Source organism: Dasypus novemcinctus, chromosome 23 (genome assembly GCF_030445035.2).
Source record: "Dasypus novemcinctus isolate mDasNov1 chromosome 23, mDasNov1.1.hap2, whole genome shotgun sequence".
NCBI classification, from domain to species: Eukaryota; Metazoa; Chordata; class Mammalia; order Cingulata; family Dasypodidae; genus Dasypus; species Dasypus novemcinctus.
Window position 1 is genome coordinate 33620827 of NC_080695.1, and position 20189 is coordinate 33641015.

Consider the following 20189-nt stretch of genomic DNA (forward strand, 5'->3'; position numbering starts at 1 on the left):
TTTAAAGATATTTTTCATATAAGTTGGCCACTAAAAACAAGAAGGTATTTGAGCTGGTGCCAGTAGGAAGGAAGGAAGGAGGAGAGGAAGGGATGAAGGGAGGAAGGGAAGAAGGGAGGAAGGGAGGAAGGGAGGAAGGGAGGGAACGAGGGAGGGAGGAAAGAAAGAGAACACGAAACAGTGGTAGAATTCAAAGGTGAAAGAAAAATGTTATATTTTGCAATATTATATCCATCTCCAACATGAACTTGCTTTAAAAAATAATTTAAATAGCAATGTTCATTATATGCCATCTTTGCCTTAAACTCTACCTTTACCTAAGGTGCTGTACGAAGTTGTCTCCTAATTTTAAAAATCTCCTCTGTACATCATGTATCTTCTTCATTCCTAACATGATTTCTATCTTCTCTATTCACCTTGCAGAAAGTTTTTGTCTTTTACCGTTCTTTCAAAAAATCCAGCTTTGAGTTTTATTGATCATCTCTACTGTTATTTTTCATGTTTCATTTACTTCTGCTTCTATTTTTATTAACTTGACCCACCTATTTTCTTTGGGTTTATTTTGGTTTCTTTTCTTGCCCACTGGTGTTACAGTTTGGGGACAGCCACTTTAAAGGGTAATTTGGCAGTATTTTAAAAAGAAAAAAAGATCATACTTTCTGATCCAACAATTCCATATCAAAGACTTTACTGTAGAGGACTCCCACTTTTGTCCAAGAATACTAGATAAAGATTTTCTTTTCACTCTACCATTTAGAAAAACAAAAGAAGAACAAGTACATCAGTATGAAGATGATATCCAACTACACTGTATTAAAACTACAGAATAGTAGGTAGCAGATTTTAAAAAGTGAGATAGAACTTCCTGAATGACCTAGAGATGCAGATCTATTTCTGTTTTTTTTCTCCACATAGCTGCACAGTTGACCTAAAACCTCTTACTAAATTATCTATTTTTTCTCTCACCAGTTGGGTATGCTATATTAGGAATGTACTAAATCCTCAAGTAACTTTGGTTCTATTTCTATACTTTATTCATTTCCATTGATCTATCAGTCTATTCCTTTGTCTGTATTCTGCTGTTATAAATTTGTTTTATAATATATTTTAATGTGTGCTGAAGGAGGTTCTTTCTCATTACCCTTCTTTTAGAGAAAGTTCCTGGCATTTGCTGCAAGTTCCAAGAAAAAATACTATTGAAATTTTGATTGAAATTGCATTTGAATTTATGGGTTTATTTAGTGAAAATTGACATCTTTACAATATTGAGTCTTCCTATCCAAGAGCAAGGTTTGCACTCCATTGATTCAAATCTTATTTTATGTTCCTCAATAGAGTTTTATAGTTTTATTCATATAGATCTTGCATATTTCTTGTTAACTTTATCCCTAGATATTTTGAGTATTGTGTCACTAGTGTATGGAATTAACTATGTCCAAAACTAAACTTTTAATCTACCTCCTCAAATCTGTTACTTTCCAGGTTCTCAAATTGCCATTCACTCTGGTGCAACTGTCAGGTATCTGAGGCATCACTGATTCCTCCCAAATCCTCACATCCATCTCATGACAAAGACTAGCCATTCTAACTCTGAAATATATCTCAAATTCATTGACTTTTCATTTCTACTACCACCTCCTTTGTGTAAGTCAAATCATCTTCTTAGCTTATTTTTTAAAGTTCATGAATACTTTCTCCATGTCCCCTTTCCCTCCTCCAATCCATTCTCTACACAGCAGCATCTTCTTAAAAAGGTAAATTGATCATATCACTCCCATGCTTAACAGCCTCCAGGTGCTTTGCGTTATACTTAGGTGCAATTCAACATCTTTAGCAAAGCCAGCCAGGCCCTAAATGACCTAGCCCTAAATGACCAGGCCCTAAATGAACTACTGATATGTTCATTCATGACACTCAACCCCATTTGATGTATTTCAGTTCATCAAATTAATAACTGTAGTAGTTCTTCACATCCTCCATCCCCCACAGGTACTAGGTGGCCGTGTGACTTGCTTTGGCCAATGGAATGTTAGTGAACATGATGCAAGCAGAAGCTTTAAATGTACTTATATGGTTTTGCTTGGTCTCCTGCAATTCTGCCATCTTGCATGAAAAGAGCATACTCTGATTAATTCCTAGTGTCAGACTGAAAGACAAGTGAAATGGCCCAACTTGTAACCTAAAGCAAAACAACCCGTCCAACCTGAAAACCATTGAGCAGAGCAAGAAATATATCTTGTCACTAAGATGTGAAAAACACTCATTACAAAGCATTCATCACAACAATAACAGGCAAATGCATTGTGTTCTTTCCTATATCAGGGGCTTTGTTTAATGTATGCCTAGTCTTATAGACTCTAAGTTTTATAAGTAAAACTTGTGTCTGTTCTTGTACCTCCTGGCATAGCATAATATCTGCTATGTGGTAACAACTAAAAAAAATTTTGTGAAAAATATTATTGGTATTGTAAATACTCTAATTCCACTATAATTTCTAACACTGTTGTAGGTATATAATTGTTTTGATCTCTTTTGTAATTAATCATTTGACTGAACTCTCTTAATGCCTCTAATGATTTTCTAGTTGATTCTCTTGAGTTGCCTAGAACCAAAATCATAGCACCTTCCCCAGCATGAGACATGACTCCTGGGGATAAGCGTCCCTAGTGCTGAGGGATTACTACCAAGCACCAGCTGATGATGTAACTAGAAATAGACCTTGAATAAAAGGGTCAACGCAGACCAGCAGAATATCTCAGCCTACATGTAATATCAGGTGTAAAAAACTGCTTTTTGACTTTGGATAAAAGGGGGAAATGGAAAGAACAAATGAGTTTATATGGCTATGAGTCTCCAAAAAAGAGTCAGGAGATCATCAGAGAGGTAATGCTTATGCATTCCTCAGCAGGATACCAGAGACAGCCAAAGTAGATACAACCCCAGGTACTGGTTCTCCTGAGAGCTACAGAGACCCACAGGTTCTATGGTCATGGCAGATGGCTCTGGAGTTCAGGGCCATGTCAGTTGGCCCTACTTTGGAGTTTGTGTTCATGAGTGTGATGGAGTTGGACTCAGATATGACCTTTCTACACATGCCTCTTCTGTTACTTTTACGGGACCTGTGGTTGGTGTTTGGGTTGGTGTATACTCAGAAGACCTGAATCCCTGCACTGTCCATATGACAGCTAGGTCGTGAGCCGCAGCAGACTTGTAACTCCTACCCTCTGGTTTATTGGACTTATCCTGGCCAGCTAACAGGGAGGAGAAGAAGGCCAACCACCACATCATGGAGCAAAGAGTGCCTACAACTGCAAGCAGAAGAATTGCATCCATCATCCATGTGGAATCTAAGTCACCTCTTGATGTATAGGGGGACTGGACATAACCATCCCAGGGTCTACAGGATGGAGGAATAGAGTATGGATTAGAGTGGACTTACTGGTGTTCTACTGGGGAACTATTGTGATTAGTAAGGGAAGAGGTTGTAGTACTGATGTGGAAAAAGTGACCACGGTAGCTGCTGATGGTAGGGAGAGAGAAGAAGAGAAATGATGTGGGGGCATTTTCAGGATTTGGAGTTGATCTGGGTGGTGCTGCAGGGACAGATGCTGGACATTGTGTGTCCTGCCATGACCAACTGGGTGAAATGGAGGAGAATGTAAACTACAATGTAACCCACTGTCCATATGGTGCAGCAGTGCTCCAAAATGTATTCACCAGGTGCAGTGAAAGTGCCACGATAATGGAAGAGGTTGTTGATGTGGGAGGAGTGGGGTAGGGGGGGTGGGAGGTATATGGGGACCTCATATTTTTTTTAATGTAGCATTTAAAAGAAAATAAAGAAGGAAAAAAATATATAAACCACAATGTAAACGAAAAAAAAGAGACTAAATGAGACATAGAAGGGTAAGATAATGTGAAGTAGAGGTTATATTTTCTCTTTGTGAATTAATGAAAATATTCTAACATTGACTCTGGTAATGAATTGATGAAATTTATGGTATATGATTCATATCTTAATAAAACAATTTCTTTTAAAAAAATCATAGCACCTTCAGTGATAGTCTATTAAACTGTGGCTCAAATAAACCACATCTCTTGGTATTCATACACTTCTATAGACCCTTACCCTTGATTCTGAACTGAGCCCATGACTGGCTTTTTTGTTTTGGATTGTTAAAAATAATTTACTGAAGTATATCATTCATATATGAACACACATAAACACTAAATATATACTAAAAGTTGTGAACTTATAAGACAAACATGCATAACACCAGACAGAGGTCCCATACATCACCCTACCATCAACACTTTGCATTGTTGTGAAACATTTGTTACAAATTATGAAAGAATATTGTCAAAATATTAATACTAACTATAGTCCAAATCTTACATTTGGTGTATTTTCCCCAAACTCACCTTATTATTACTGTTTTTTAATATATTTTTATTACAGAAATTGTAATCTTGCAAAACAATTGTGCATACATGTACAATTCTCATACAACACCCCGTCACCAACACACCCCACCATGGTGGAACATTTGTTACAGATTATGAGATAATATCAGACTATTACCACCAACAATGTTCCAAAGCATATATTTGGCATACTTTTTCTATACTCCCCCATTATCAACACAAGACATCTTTGGCACTCACAATTGCCAAAAGATGGAAACAACCCAAGTATTTATCAACCAATGAAAGGATAAACAAAATATGGTATATACATACAATGGAATACTATGCTGCAGTAAGAAGAATGAAACTGGGACACATATGATAACATGGATGAATCTTGAAGACATTATGCTAAGTGAAGTAAGCCAGACAAAAGAATAAATATTGCCTGGTCTCATTAATATGAACTAAATACAAAGAATAAATGTATGACTTGCTTTTAATCAATAGAATGCAGTGGAAGTGGCACAGTGCCTAAGCTTTAAGGGAGCCTAGAAGTTTTTACTTTTGTGCTTTTGAGAGACCTAACCCACATAATATAAAATCTGTTTACCCTCTGAAAAGACCACATGGAGAAAGCATATGGAGAGGCTCAATGGAGAGAGAAAGGGAAAATCCCATCCCCGTTGGCAGGATCATGAATCATGAGCTTATAGTTGTCTTAAGCAACTGAGTTCTGGGATAGTTTATTGCACATTAATGGATAATTGAAACTTCTGTAAATAACGATTTCGTGTCCTTAATTAAATAATCATACTATTTTATGGTCCTGTATAAATGCATTGGTAAGTTCTTTGATACCATTTTGTGACACATCCAAAAAAAGTAATAAATCTTATATTTTGTTTGGGAAAATGAAATTGGGAAGAAAAAGGCATAAAACTATTGATACTGGTTAATTTAAAAGCAAGGAGTAATAGGAGAGCTATCACCCTTTCTCGTGTTTCTCTGCAATGCTTAAATTTTGTATCATGAACATGCATTACTTGCGTAATAAAAAAGATTCTATTAATACTGGTAATTAAGACCTCATCTTATTCCTCACTCTAGGGAGGAATTGTTTAAATATTTCACTACTAAGAAAATGCTGGCTTGTTGTGTGTAAATTTGTGTGAATCTTATACATATTTTTCATCATAAGTACATGTCCGCATATTCTTATGTAACAAAATGTTTAAAAATCAGCATTGGACTTTGAAATTTATTAATACCTTTTGGTGAATATCTAAATTATATTTATTGTATTTATCTAAACTAGGTTTTTTTATCTATTAATGTGGTAATTTATATTACCTAACATTAAATCGTTTTTGTATACTGATTGTCTTGGTGAAAGAACAATGCTCTTAATACAGTAAGGCACCTGGCACAGGAAAAACCAGGAGGAAGAAGTGGGGCTTGAAAGAGAAGCAAATCCTTTTCCCCAACTCATTTCCAGTTGGCCAAGAGACAAGGACTCCCTATTCCTTAAAGCACTTTCTGTATTCCTTAAAGGAAAACTCAACTGACCTGCATACTCACCACCCAAAATTCCCTGTAATCATTATCCACATTCACTGCCTCAGGCACGGTATTTTCCAGCTGTGCTGAAGAAATCACATTGATCAACCTGGAGAACCAAATAGTTAGAGTTAAGGTGAACAGCTTTGAGAGAAAGGTACAAGGCTGAAAGAACAGAAGAACGAAATCCAAATGAAGTAATGTTAATACAAAAATCAGAAGAGAACACTAAAATAAGTATGGATACTGTGCTGAGAGATATATGAGTAGATACCACATCCTGAAATCAAAATTAGGCTGCCAACCATAAAAAGAAACACAGTTCTTGGAAATTTAAAAAATGGTTTCCAAAATTTAAAACCTAACATGAAAGCTGAACAGGAGTACAAACACGTATGAAGACTGATTTAGGAATCTGAAAAATCAAAATAGTTTATTTTCCAGAATGCAGTGCTAAAGTAAAAGTAAGAAATTTTCTAATCTTTACACTCTCTTCCTTCTCCCAACTAGAAGACTCAGAGACAGCCTGAAGAGTGCAGCAAGAGAAGAAGCCTGAGCCAGCAAGGGAGAAATAGGTCCCCATGACCTTTTTTCCCACTATAGGCTGCCAGCCCAAAGAACCACTAGTCATGGGAATGAAAGGCTTTTGGCTTTCATTTCAAAAAGTTGCCAGTGGAATTTGAAGTATTAGTTAGAATGTATTGCTTTAATTGCTGAAATAAGAGTTTTCTATGCTTTTTATTATTCTAGTAATGGAAGAATTTGTAATATTGATATAAAGATAGCAGTCACCAGAGGTTCTGAGGGGAGGGAAAAGGAAGAATAGGTGTAACATGGGGGCATTTTGAGGATATTTGAACTGTTCTGCATAATACTGCGATGATGGATACAAACTTTTATACATTTTGTCAAAACCTGCAAAATTGTGCAATACAAAGTGTAAATCATAATGTAAACTATAGATGATGATTAGTAGCAATGCTTCAATATGTGTTCATCAATTGCAACAAATATACCACACTAATAAAAGATGTTGTTAATGGGGGGAAATGTGGGAGGGTGAGGGGGTCGGGTACATGGGATTCCCTATATTTTTTATGTAACATTTATGTAACATAAATCTGTGGAGAATGGCTTTGCAGTTCCTCAGGAAGCTAACTATAGAACGTGCCATATGATCCAGCAATCCTACTGCTGGGTATATACCCAGAAGAACTGAAAGCAGGGACATGAACAGATATATACACACCAATGTTCATAGCAGCATTATTCAATATTGCCAAAAGTTGGAAGCAACCCAAGTATCCATCAACAGATGAATGGATAAGCAAATTGTGGTATATACATACCATGGAATAATACTCAACTCTAAGAAAGAATGAAGTACTGACACAGTGACCAACAAGGATGAATCTTGAAGACCTAATTTTGAGTGAAGCAAGGCAGTCATTGAAGGGAAAATATTACATGACCTGACAGATATGAGCTAAGCAAATTGAGGTGACTCACAGAGCTAGAGTCTGGAAGACAGGTTATCAGGAGACATAAAGGGAGTAAAGTGTGGTAAGCCAATGCTCAAAATGGGCAAAACCTACGATAAATGGAAGGGGGTGGTTTGGCAGTGGATGGGAGTGATAGTGGTGCAGTGATGTTATTGGGGTCAACAGTGCTGGAATGTGAGGTAAGTGGGGGGGGGAGGGTTTAGTTGGACTATCCATGGAAATGGTGGGAGGGATGGAGGAAGGAATAGGTGAACTCGGCATTTGTAAGTTTGTGGTTAAAACTACAATGGTTGGAATGTTCTTTTGTCAGATATGACAGGGACGGGTCACTGGTGCAGAATGTCAGGGGTGGGGGGGATATGTGGGAAAGGGCATACCTGGGGCATGTTTCTATGGAATATGAAAGTGTTCATCTTGTCATAGGTGTTACCTCAGTGGGTGGAGACTCACACAAAACACAATAAAATATTAAACACCTATCCTGGGGATATGTTCTCAATTAGAGGGGCAAGAATCTCTCAAGAATATAGGCAGTGCCTAATAAAAGGAAAGACCAATATGTTAAGCCCTCAATATTAATTCATGAAACTATGAACCTTATTCTTCAAAAATTGAAACTTAGTGGTTACCGTAAGTTCCAAGGAGATGAGGAGAGAAAAATAGGTGGAAATAGGGCATTTTTAAGATATTGAAATAGTTCTGCATGATCTTGCAATGACAGATACAGACCATTATACAGTTTGTCAAAACCTATAAAAGTGTATGGTGCAAAACATAAACCATAATGTAAACCACTGACCTTGGTAGTAGCAATGCTTCAATATTTGTTCATCAATTGTAACAAATGTACCATATGCATGTAAGATGTTATTAATAGGGGAAAATGTGAGAGGGGAGAAGATGGGATATATGGGAATCATCTATATTTTCATTGTGACTTTTCTGTAACCTAAAGGTTCTTTGAAAATAAGGTTAAAAAAGTAAGACACTTGGGGAACATACAGAAGAAATTGTCACTGTGCATAAAAGATAGCAGATCTTATGGTGATAAAAGACACAGTGCAAAAAAATTTCTGTATTTAATTTTTTTTGGCTTTGTTTTGGGGGAAGTTTGGACTGCCAAAGGGTCACAGTTGTGACCAGGAAGGATCACTGGTGCAGGGTATCTATGGTTGTGGGATGTGTGGGGAAGGGTGTACCTGGGGCATGCCTATATGGAATATGAATGTGTTCAAGTGATCATGGGGTATTGTCTCAAAGGGTGGAGACCCATACAATAACAGAAAGAATATTGAATTTTAATCCTGGAGAGTCCTGCTACATTGCCTAATAGAGTGGCAAGCATCCCTAGAGTACATGGGCAGTGCCAGACCAATACACCAGGCCCTTGATATTGATGCTTGTACTTATGAAACTTATTCTTGTAAAATTGAAACTTAGCCTCAATTATATATTGCCTAAGAGTTACCTCTTGAAAACCCCCTTGTTGTTCAAAAGTGGCCTCTCTCTAATTAAACTCAGCATATAAACTCACTACCTTCCCTTCCCCTCCCCAGTGTGGTACATGACTCCCAGGGATGAGCCTCCATGGCACTGAAGGATTATTATGAAGTACAAAATAATGAAGCATTTGGAAAAAGACCTTGACCAGTATTAAATACAAATGAGTTTTTGTGGCTAAGAGAGTGAGTCAGGAGGTCATTCCAGAAGCTAGACATGTCTCAGCAGGATCTCATTGACTGCCACAGTAAATAGTGCCTCAAACAGTGGGACTTCTGAGGTCTCTAGAGGCATCTAGACACTATAGGCAGGGCAAGACAATCCAAGGAATTTCATACCCTGTTGGCTGACCTTACCTTGAAATTTATGATAACCTATCCCCCTTGTGTATCAGATTTACATTCATTTATAATTTCCCTATACATGGCTCTTATGCTCCTGTTATTTGAACTGATAATTAGTACTATACCCATTAAATATGTGTCCCAGAGACTTTAATCTTCTGGCTGTTCATATGCCAATTAAGCCATGAATCTCAGCAGAGTTGCAGCCAACACCTACTCTCCAGTTCATCCGACTCGCCAGGACAACTAACAAAAGGATGATGATGAACAATTCCCATCCTCCAAAACAGAGAGCATCTACAACTGCAAGCAAGCCAGTTCCATCTATCTGCCCCATGGATCTAAGTCCCTTCTCAAATCAGAAGCAAAAATGGGCATCGCCATCCCCAAATCCTCAAGATTGAGGAATGAACAAACATTAAGGGGGGAATGCAATTATGGACTGAAGTAAACATTATTATTCTAGAAATGGAAGAACTTGTAAAATTGATATAAAGGCAGTGGTCACCAGAGGTTCTGAGGGGGAGAGAGAGGGAAGAATGGGTGTAAAAGGGGCATTTTTGGGAAATTGGAATTGTTCTGCATGGTATTGCAATGACAGATACAGGCCACTGTACATTTTGTCAAAACCTATAAAGTTGTGTGGTGCAAAAATATATGTATGTTTGTATATCAATTCCAATTTTATATTATATGAACATGCATTTAATAAATCTACCCTGTTAACTTTTCTTAAAAAAGAACAAAAGAAAAGAAAAAATAAAAATAAAAAATTGTCTATGGCTTGAGGTGACTAAGAGAACTAAGTGACTAATAATGACTAGAAAAGTTATGGGTCTTCACTAGGATTTCTCACAGAATGGATTTGAACAGGAAGTGGGAAATTGCTGCTTGATTATTTCTACAGTACTGCTGATTCTACCTAATGGATCTATTTGGTTCTTAAACTATACAGTACATCAGAAACTCCAGGGTTTATTAAAAATAGATCTCCAGTCCCCAAGACTCTAAGTCAAACTTAGAAGATCTGAAAGGAATTCCAGCAAACAGCATTTTAACCAAACTCTTGCGGATGATTCTAATGAAGTTAATTTGCTTGCTAACCCTTAAATAATACTCTAAGAATCCATAAACCATCCTAAAATTTCTTTCCTCAGTGATTTTCACTTGAAAGGCCCTCTTTCCTTTCCCACAACCTGAAACGCCATTTTTTTTTTTTAATATTACATAAAAAAATATGAGATCCCCATCTACTCCCCACTCCCCTCATCCCACTCCTCCCCCCATAACAATCTCCTCCATCATCATGAGACATTCATTGCATTTGGTGAATACATCTCTGAGCACGGCTGCACCTCATGCTCACACTCTCCCACATTCCACCCAGTGGGCCATGGGAGGACATACAACGTCCGGTAACTGTCCCTGCAGCAACCCCCAGAACAACTCCAAGTCCCGAAAACGCCCCCACACCTCATCTCTTCCTCTCATTCCGCACACCCAGCAGCCACCATGGCCACTTTCTCCACACCAATGCCACATTTTCTTCATTACTAATCACAATAATTCATGAATAAAATATCAGTCAGTCTACTCTAATCCATACTCTTTTCCTCCATCCTGTGGACCTTGGAATGGTTGTGTCCACTCCATATCTATATCAAGAGGGGCCTTAGTTTCCACATAGATGCTGGATGCAATCCTCCTGCTTTCAGCTGTAGGCACTCTTGGCTCCCTGGTGTGTTGGTTTACCTTCTTCAACTCTATGTTACCTGAGTGGGTAAGTCCAATAAACCAGAATGCAGGAGCTGAAGCCTGGTGAGACTCAGGGCCTGGAAATGCCATTTCTTTTGCAAAGTTTTCCTGGATTCCCTCAGCTGGGAAAAAAAATAAACCTTTCCCTCCTCTGAGCAGACATTTTATTCTTTTGCTTGGAGCACTTGTAACCTCCTCCAATTTTTAGTATTATTGTTAAAAGCATGGGTTCTGGGGTAAAACAAATGGGGAATCAGGTCACAAGCATTGCCCCATAATAGCTCTGTGACCCTGACCAAATCAGTATAATTCTCAAAGCTTCAATTTTTTTCAGGATGCTGCAGCAGGAATTATATGATGTCTGGAATTTTCTTTTTAACAATTCACTTGAGGGGAGTGAACAGGAGTGTGAATTAATCAAAATTGACCATAGATCGATGATTATTGAAGTTGAATGATGGGTACCTAGGGTTCATTCTATTATTGTCTTTATTTTGTGTATTTTGGAATTTCCATAATAAAAGTTTTAGAGAAATTAATAAAAGTATGAACGTCCCATCAGAAATACGGATAATCAAAAGGTACTGTTGGTAATACATGGCCAAAATATTTTAAAACGTTTGCTTTTACTAATAATTTTAAATATAAATTTTACCAATAAAGACAATATCACTTAAGTGATGACCAAATGGAATTAAATAAGCTGATGTATATAAAGGACCTACCACAGTAACTGCCATACAATTTGTGATTTATGCTACATTATTTCCATTTCTTCTAATATATGTTCTCCCTACATTATGCTATGAACTCCAAAGAGCAGAATCTGTGTTTCAGTCTCTCTAGTCCCCACATTGCCTCAAACTAGGTACTCAGTAAATATTTGAGGAATGGGTTTCATTTATTTAACAGGTATTTACGTGGCACATGCTGTGACAAAGCAGTTTACAAATATAAATCTATTTAATCATAGACTAACCCAATGATGCCCTCTGTCTACTAAAGCAAGATAAGTAACATGTCCAGGATAACACAGTAGTAAGTTCAGAACTGAAATTTGAATTTAGGAAAATGGTTGACATGGTACAGAGTCTTTGAGTTTGATAACTATGTTATGCTGCCTCCCACTCAGCTGTGAATATTGCTCTCACTCCAGCTCCCAATCCCTCTTGCAGGCCTAACTTGAGGATGAGGGCACTGATTTAATTTCATTGGTAGAGTTTCAGGAAATTGCATTGATCCAAGATACCTGAAAATGTCAAGAGTCAAAACAACAAGACTTGTAGAAGAAAGAAGAATCCCAATGGAATATCACATATGACAAATCCAGAGGAGTCAGAGATAAGAACTGAGGCTAGAGTTACAGAACAGGTTAAGAGTTCATACCAAGGATGAGGAAGAGAGAAGAAAGAAATTCTGAGGTAAAGAAGTAGGGTGATGGGATGTAGGGGTAGCACATTTCCATTGGTGTGCTGCACTTGGTCCATTTGACTTGTAAGAGGTGATTACAAACCTCTCGCCAGATCTGCCTTCACTGACATCTCATTGATAGCTTGAAATTGGCCATAGGGAATGCATTTCCACCAGGGAAACTGGCAAACAATACAAATCAGAGCTTTTTCAGAGGACTGATTCAGAGAGCTTTTTCAGAGCACACCTCTGATTCTATCCCAAGTGATTGGCTGACCTTAAACATCAGAGTTTGTGAGCCATCTTTTTTGGTAGGCAAGTTCAGGTTGCATGTGTAGGACAGGCTTGCTTAAAGGGCTATAGCAGTTTGGAATTGTTTATGAATTTCAAAAATAGTTATTGGATTATGTTTGTAAACTGGTTTGTCAAAGGTATCACTGTTAATTGATTAAATTATGATTAGAACATTAAGCCATGTTAGTAGGGCATTGAGTCCCCACCCCTTGGTGTGTGGGGACTCACAGAGAAGAGACATGGCAAAGGACAGAGTTGGGAGTTTTGAGCTGGAGCCCAAGAAGTGAACACACAGGGGAAGAACACAGAAGAATAGAGATGGCTCCTTAGACATAGCAGAAGTCCCAGGGAGAGAGACAGAGCCATTCACCTGAAAGTCTACAGCTGGCCTTATGGAGAGAGCACAGCAGCTGAGCTCAGAGAGAAATGAAGCACCAGAAGAGAGGAACCCAAGAAACTTGAATTCTTGGCAGCCATTTTGCCCCAAACACATGGCAATAGACGTATGCTTTAAGGCCTGATAACTGTAAGCTTCTACCCCAAATAAATACCCTTTATAAAAATCAACAGATTTCTGGTATTTTGCATCAGCACCCCTTTGGCTGATTAATATAAGGGCCATGAGGAGAGAGAAATGAATGAATGAATGAATGAATGAATATATGAATGAATTTTCCTGGAAAGATTCCTAATGTAAACTCCTAAAGGAAAGGCAGTATAAACAATTTTTGTAATTGCTGCTTTTGATGTGGCAAATGAGAGAGGTATCCCCTATAAGCTCTAGCCAAGAACTCAAGCCTCATTATTCAAATCATAGACATCTCTTCTTAAAGTACAGTAACTAATCAACTACCAACTGATGATGCAACTGGAAAATGACCTTATACGGAAGGTTCAATGCGGATCAGCAGAATATCCATGTCTACATAAAATACCATGACTTTAAAATGCTGTTTGACCTAAAGTAAGGGGGAAATGGAAAGGAGAAATGAGTTTATATGGCTACGAGTTTCTAAAAGAGTCTGGAGGCTGGCAGAAGGTTTGCCCTCATGCACAACTGAGCAGAGTCAGAGAGACAGATAAAGCAGATACAACCCCCAGATATTGGTTCCTTTGAGGGCTAAAGAGACCCATGGGAATTATGGTCATGGCCGATGGGGTTAACTACCAGGGCAGATGGCCCCTCTTTGGAAATGGTGTTTATGTGTGATGAATCTGGACTCAGATGGGATCTCCCTTCATAAGACTTTCATGCTAATGTGCTGGAGGTGCAGTTAATGTTGGGGTTTAAGATATATTTAGGGGATTTGAATCTCTGGACTGACAATGTGATAGCCAGATCCTGAGCCTCAACAGACTCCAGCACCTACAATCTGATTTATTGGATTTACCACACTCAGCTAAGATGGAGGTGAAGAAGGACAACCACCACACCATGGAGCCTAGAGTGATTACAACTGAAAATGGGAGGATTGCATCCAGCATCCAGGTGGAATCTGAGCCTCCTCTTGACATAAAGGTGCAATGGACACAACCAATCCAGTGTCCACATAGAAGAGGTGGCATTGGATTGGGAAAAGTGGACATAATGGACAAAGGGTATGGGGAAAGGCAGGAAGAGATGAGAGGTGGAGGCGTCTTCGGGACATGGAGCTGCCCTGGATGGTGCTTCAGAGGTAATCACCGGACATTGTAAATCCTCACAGGGCCTACATGATGGAATAGAGGAGAGTATGGGCCATGATGTGAACCAATGTATATGAGGTGCAGAGGTGCCCAAAGATGTACTTACCAAATCCAATGGATGTGTCATGATGATGGGAACGAGTGTTGTTGGGGGGGCGGAGAGGGGGGGTGGGGGGGTGGGGTTGAATGGGACCTCACATATATATTTTTAATGTAATATTATTACAAAGTCAATAAAAAATAAAAAAATTAAAAAAATAAAAAATAAAAAAATAAAAAGAGGAAAATTCTGGCAAAAAAAAATAAAATAAAATAAAGTACAGTAACTAGACATTTTCAGGGGATTTGGCAAAGAGCCAAACTTTGAAACATCCTATTTTCAGTAAGGAGAGCTGGGAAACTTCGTGATGAGAGTTCCTCAACTGAAAGAAACTTGAGAACAAACGTAAGTTGAACTCTCCCAGCAGGATCAAACATACAAACAGGAAGCTGGCATATCTCATATTGCAGCAACCTCTCCACACCAGGTCTGTCCACTAAAACTCTCTGGCCCAATCCAAGAATGTGCTATGACTTTTTAAACATCTGGACAAGAAGTGATAAGCATAGAGCTGACTTAGACCAAGGTTGGATTAAAAGAATGCTGTAAGAGCTAACATACTTTTTGCCTTTTTACCTGATATATAACAGTGTAGGCCATCCAGAAGTGTTGGGAAAAAAGTAGACTGAACAAGTTCTGGAATATACTTTTTTAAAAAAAGAGGCCAGAGGTTTGCATACATTCTTCCACTCACTTTGAACTTTTCCAGATGTTACATTTGAATAAATCAATGTATAATCAAACTTGCTGGATATTTTTAATATATATGTTAGAAATCCTGAGAAAATTGGAGTGTATGCTTTAAGAGTATCTGTTATCAGAGCAGCAAGGTGGAGGAACAGCAGTAACCAGAGCCTGATTAAACGTTAATGCCTGGCACCTAATAAATGCTCAACAAATACTTGTTGAGTAGATATAGCTTATTAAGGAGATAAGAATCATGGAGCTAATCGTGCTTTATCAATGAGAAAGGGATTATCCTATCATCTATCCTATACAAACCTGTACTGAAAGAAAACTTGATTAGTGGGGAATCAGGTACTCTTCTTCTTGGAAAGTGGACTCAGAAAAGACAAAATGACCATGGTGGTATAGGTACCAATACCAGAAGGAAATTAAAAATCAAAATAAGGCTTTCTCTCTAATAACTGAAGGTAGGCTCTAGAGACTTCTCATGAAATGTGAAGATAGCTTCCTGTAAGGACTATTATCTTTAAAGTTGCCTGGAAGTTCAAACCATAGAAGCTGAGCCCCAATTGCATATAAGCCCCTCATGATTTTGTAACTCACCCTTCTAATAAGTCCTAACAGCATAGTTCAGATTAAATTAAATATTGATCATCAAACACTAAACTCTATAAAGAAATATACTAAACCATATTTAGGCATTCATATTTCCTAAAATTTTGCTTGATTTTAAAAATATTTTTATCATTAGTGATCAGTTCATTACAATTTATTTTATTTATAATTTATTTCTTCAGCATAATTGCCTGGATAGGCTTTGAGGTAGAGACCCAGAGGGCTTTCTGTGAGCCCTGACTCACCCTCTTCTTGGAAAATAACCCTTTACTCAGCCTTTCTTGTCCTTTTCTATATGACTGTGCTTTCCAGCATAACTGTCTGGATCAGTGTGGACACAGGCTCAGGCTGAGGCAAATTGACTTCTCTGAGAAATTTGGAGTGGGGTTGCTAAGGATAGAAGCTAGTGAGTGTGGGAAGCTGTTTGAATGCCAGACATTTAACTTTGGAGCTCTGGGTCACCCAAGGCTTGTAAAAGCAAAATATGCTAGTATCTTGGAAAAGAATGAAGCATATATGCTGATCAAAAAATACAAGTGGAAATATTATATTCTGAGAACCAGAGAAGAAATGGCTTCCTGGGTTTCCAATAGCTTAACCAATTCTGCTTCTAGGCTTTTCCAAGTTCTAATCATTAATCTTTTCTTATCTTGTAGGAAAAATACCAGTGTTTCTTCTAGTAATTTTTTTCCTGTCTTAAGCTAGTTGAAGGTGAGTTTCTATGATTTGCCACCAAAAGAAGCTGAAGGTAAAAGTACTCTTTGATACAGTGCTAGCCCCTGGGGAAAGCCTCACTCTTTGGTCCAGCAGCCCACAAATCATGAGTCTCTCTTGCCTTTAGTAGAACAGAAAATGTAGTTTTGACCCCAGGTCAAATACTGACCTGAATTGCCATCTTAGCTCTGCCACAAGCTGGCCATATGATTTTGAGCACCTTAAATAACCACACTGTTCCTCAGTTTCTCCATCCATAGTAGTGGTAATTCCAAAGCACCACCTCTCTGCATTCCGTGAGGTGCTGAGTGGACCATTGGTTGGTACTGGTTTCTTTCTGTTTAAAATGATAGTTCTCTCCACATAGAAAATGTGGATGTCATGGCTCATGGATTGATTTGATTATTACTTGAGACCTAGAGCTTTGAAAATAAAAACATCTAAAAATAACTGGGTACATCAAAGAGACTTGAATCTTTGGGCTGCCCATGTGCCTGTTGGGCTCTGAGCCTCAGCAGAGTTGCAACACCTACTCTCCAGTTCATTGGACTCACCCAGCACAACTAACAAGGAGGTGAGGATGAACAACCACCATACCAAGGAACCAAGAGAATCTACAACTGCAAGTAACAGCATCCCATCCATCAGCCATATGGGATCGAGGCCCCCTCTCAATTAGAGGTGGAGTGGGCATCACTATCCCAGAATCCTCTGGACTGGAGAATAAAATATAGACTAAGGTAGACTTACTGATATTCTACCATAGATTTATTAGTATTCTAGTAATAGAAGAAATTATATCATTGATGTGGAGACAGTGGCCAGTGGAGGTGCTGAAGGCAGGAAGAGGGAAAAAGAGGTGTAATATGGGGGAATTTTGGGGACTTAGAATTGTCCTGAATGACATTGCAATGACAGATACAAGCCATTATATATCTTCCATAACCTACAGAATTCAGTGGGATAGAGTATAAACTATAATCCATGCTTAGTGGCAAAGATCCAAATGTGTTCAAAATTGCAATGAATGTACCACACTAATGAAAGAAGTTTGTTAATGTGGGGAAGGGTGTGTGAGGTGTGGGACATATGGGAATTCCTTATATTTTTTTGTGTAACATTTTCTGTAATCTAAGTATCTTTTTAAAAAATTAAAAAAATATATTTTAAAAAATTAAATAAAATAAAAATACCTGACATATTTCTTGCTTATATATTGGGCACTTCAAAAGACAAAGGAATGCCTGCTGGAAAATCACATAAAGGGACAAAAGCAGAGAAGTAGTATATCTATATACGTATTCTCTAATTTAATCCTTACAAATAATCACATTCCCATTCTGCAGATGAGAAAACTGAGTACAGAGTGTCTTTGAAACTTTCCTAAGCTCCAAAGGCAGCAAAGTTTGAACCCATAATCCAAGTCTGCCTGATAGTAAAGTCATGCTCTTAACCCCTACACCCAACTCCCTCATTGTCAAAGTGATAAAAAATTCCTTTCCAGTTGACTTGAGTAGATGTGTCTAAGAGAAGTAAGATGCTGAGAATAAGCTGGATGTGGTGATTGACATTTGTAGACATTCAGTTTCTCAGACCTAATTTTTGTAGCTTTTATATGGCACATTGATTTTCCAGAAAGTAAGCCCATGAAAAAATGAATTGCTTCCTCTTATTCAGGACTTATCCATGAAGTCCTCCCTGACTCTTACTGCCTGCCTCAAATCCCACCTCCATTCCTTGCTGGGTGTGCAATCTTAAACAAGATATTTCACCAATCTATGCTTAGCTTCTTCCTCTGTAAAATAAGATTTAAAACAGCATCAACCTCAAAGAACTGTTCTGAAGATTAAACAACATAATCCATGGCACTTAATAAAATGTATGGCATGTAGTGAGCAATCAAAAATTGATAGCTATTTGAAGAAGCATCTGTTTACCTGCCTTCCCTAGGAGTAGGTGGGATCCTTCACTTTTAATCAGATTCATACCTTTGTTCATTTATTCCTTCACTCTACAAACATTATTAATGCCAGTGATACTAGAGCAAAAACAAACTTCTAAATTAGTCACCCAATGAAGAGGTGACTATAGAAATGAAGTAAGGAGGGGCATTTTTGGCACAGAGAATAGAGTAGATTAAGGCCAGGATGCAGGAGGATCTGTGACTCATTCCAGAGAACAAGTAGCTCATTTTTCAAACATAAGTCAGAGAAAATATTTGGAAACCATATATCCAATAAGGGTTTAATATACAGAATATGTAAAGAACTCCTAGAACTAAACAATAACAAACAGCCCAATTATAAATGAAAATGAGTAAAGGACTTGAATAGACATTTCTCCAAAGAAGTTATATGAGCGGTCAATAAGCACAGAAACGATGCTAAACATCATTAGCCATTAGGGAAATTCAAGTTAAAACCAAAATAAGATACAGCTTCACACCCACTAGAATGGATATTATTTTTAAAAATGGAAAACAAGTGTTAGCAAGGATTCAAAGGAATAGGAACCCTCATACATTGTTGGTGTGCATGTAAAATGGTTCAGCCACTGTGGAAAAGATGGTTCGGTAGCTCCTCAGAAAATTAAGTATAGAATTATCATATGACTTGGCACTTCTAGGTATAAACCCAAAAGAAATGAAAGCAGGATCCTGAACAGATACTTGTATACCATGGCTCACAGCAGCATCATTTACAAGAGCCAAAAGGTGCCCAAGTGTCTATCAACAGATGAATGGATAAACAAACTGCAATATACATACAATGGAATATTATTCAGCCATAAAATGGAATGAAGTTCTGGTACATGCTACAACATGGATGAACCTTGAAAACATTGTGCTAAGTGAAAAAAGTTAGACACAAAAGGTCACATATTGTATGATTCCATTTATATAAGATGTCCCAAACAGGCTAATCTATAGTGACAGAAAGTAGATTAGTGATTGCCAAGAGTTGGGGGGAGGAGACAGTGAGAAGTGACAGCTTATAAAGATGGTCGTAAGTCAACAATTAGATATGATGTTCAATGATGATCTGGTTTACACCAAGTCATTGCCTAATATAAATGATAGTTGCAGAGGACCCAACTGAAATTATAGTTCCTGGAACTTAATGGTAGCCTTACTACGACTTCTTGCAGTTGTTGGTGGGAGGTGGTTGGGAGTACTCTCAACAATAGGACAATAGATGGGAACAGATTTTATGTACATCTCCTCCAGGTAGAATTTGGAATAGATTATCCCCATATAATCCTATATGATAATTGGTCCTGTAGAATGATAGCACTATTTGTCATCTATAATAAAGGTAGATTTGATCTTGGGGGCTAGTCTAGGAATCTAACCACCTCCTGCATAATTTTGTTTCCCTGGTAAAATGTATACCCCATTCAAAAGCTTCTAATACTGTAAGATGGGAAAACTCTATACCAGTGTTTATTTTTTTCAGAATTCCAGTGTATGATATGAATTCTTGCACATACAAGACAATCTATTTCAGAAAATGTGAATAATGTGTGTTTCTGATTTCCAAGTGAGTTGATACTACTGGGGGAGCATGGGTCATCTATGTAGTATCATAGTTGACGTTCTTAGATGGAAGGAATCCT

General features: G+C 37.9%; 1 protein-coding gene across 5 annotated transcripts in view; it reads right to left on the reverse strand.

The window, feature by feature from the left end:
- Window positions 1-20189, reverse strand: part of LOC131275506 (uncharacterized) — a 252552-nt gene that overhangs the window by 131622 nt on the left and 100741 nt on the right. For all 5 annotated transcript variants that reach the window (XR_011647195.1, XM_071211233.1, XM_071211234.1 and 2 more), the window contains exon 4: window positions 5989-6076. Coding sequence is in view for 4 of the 5 variants with exons in the window: in XM_071211233.1 (XP_071067334.1) it covers window positions 5989-6076 (88 nt within the window). In the remaining variant the exon portion in view is untranslated. The remainder of the gene's footprint in view (window positions 1-5988; window positions 6077-20189) is intronic.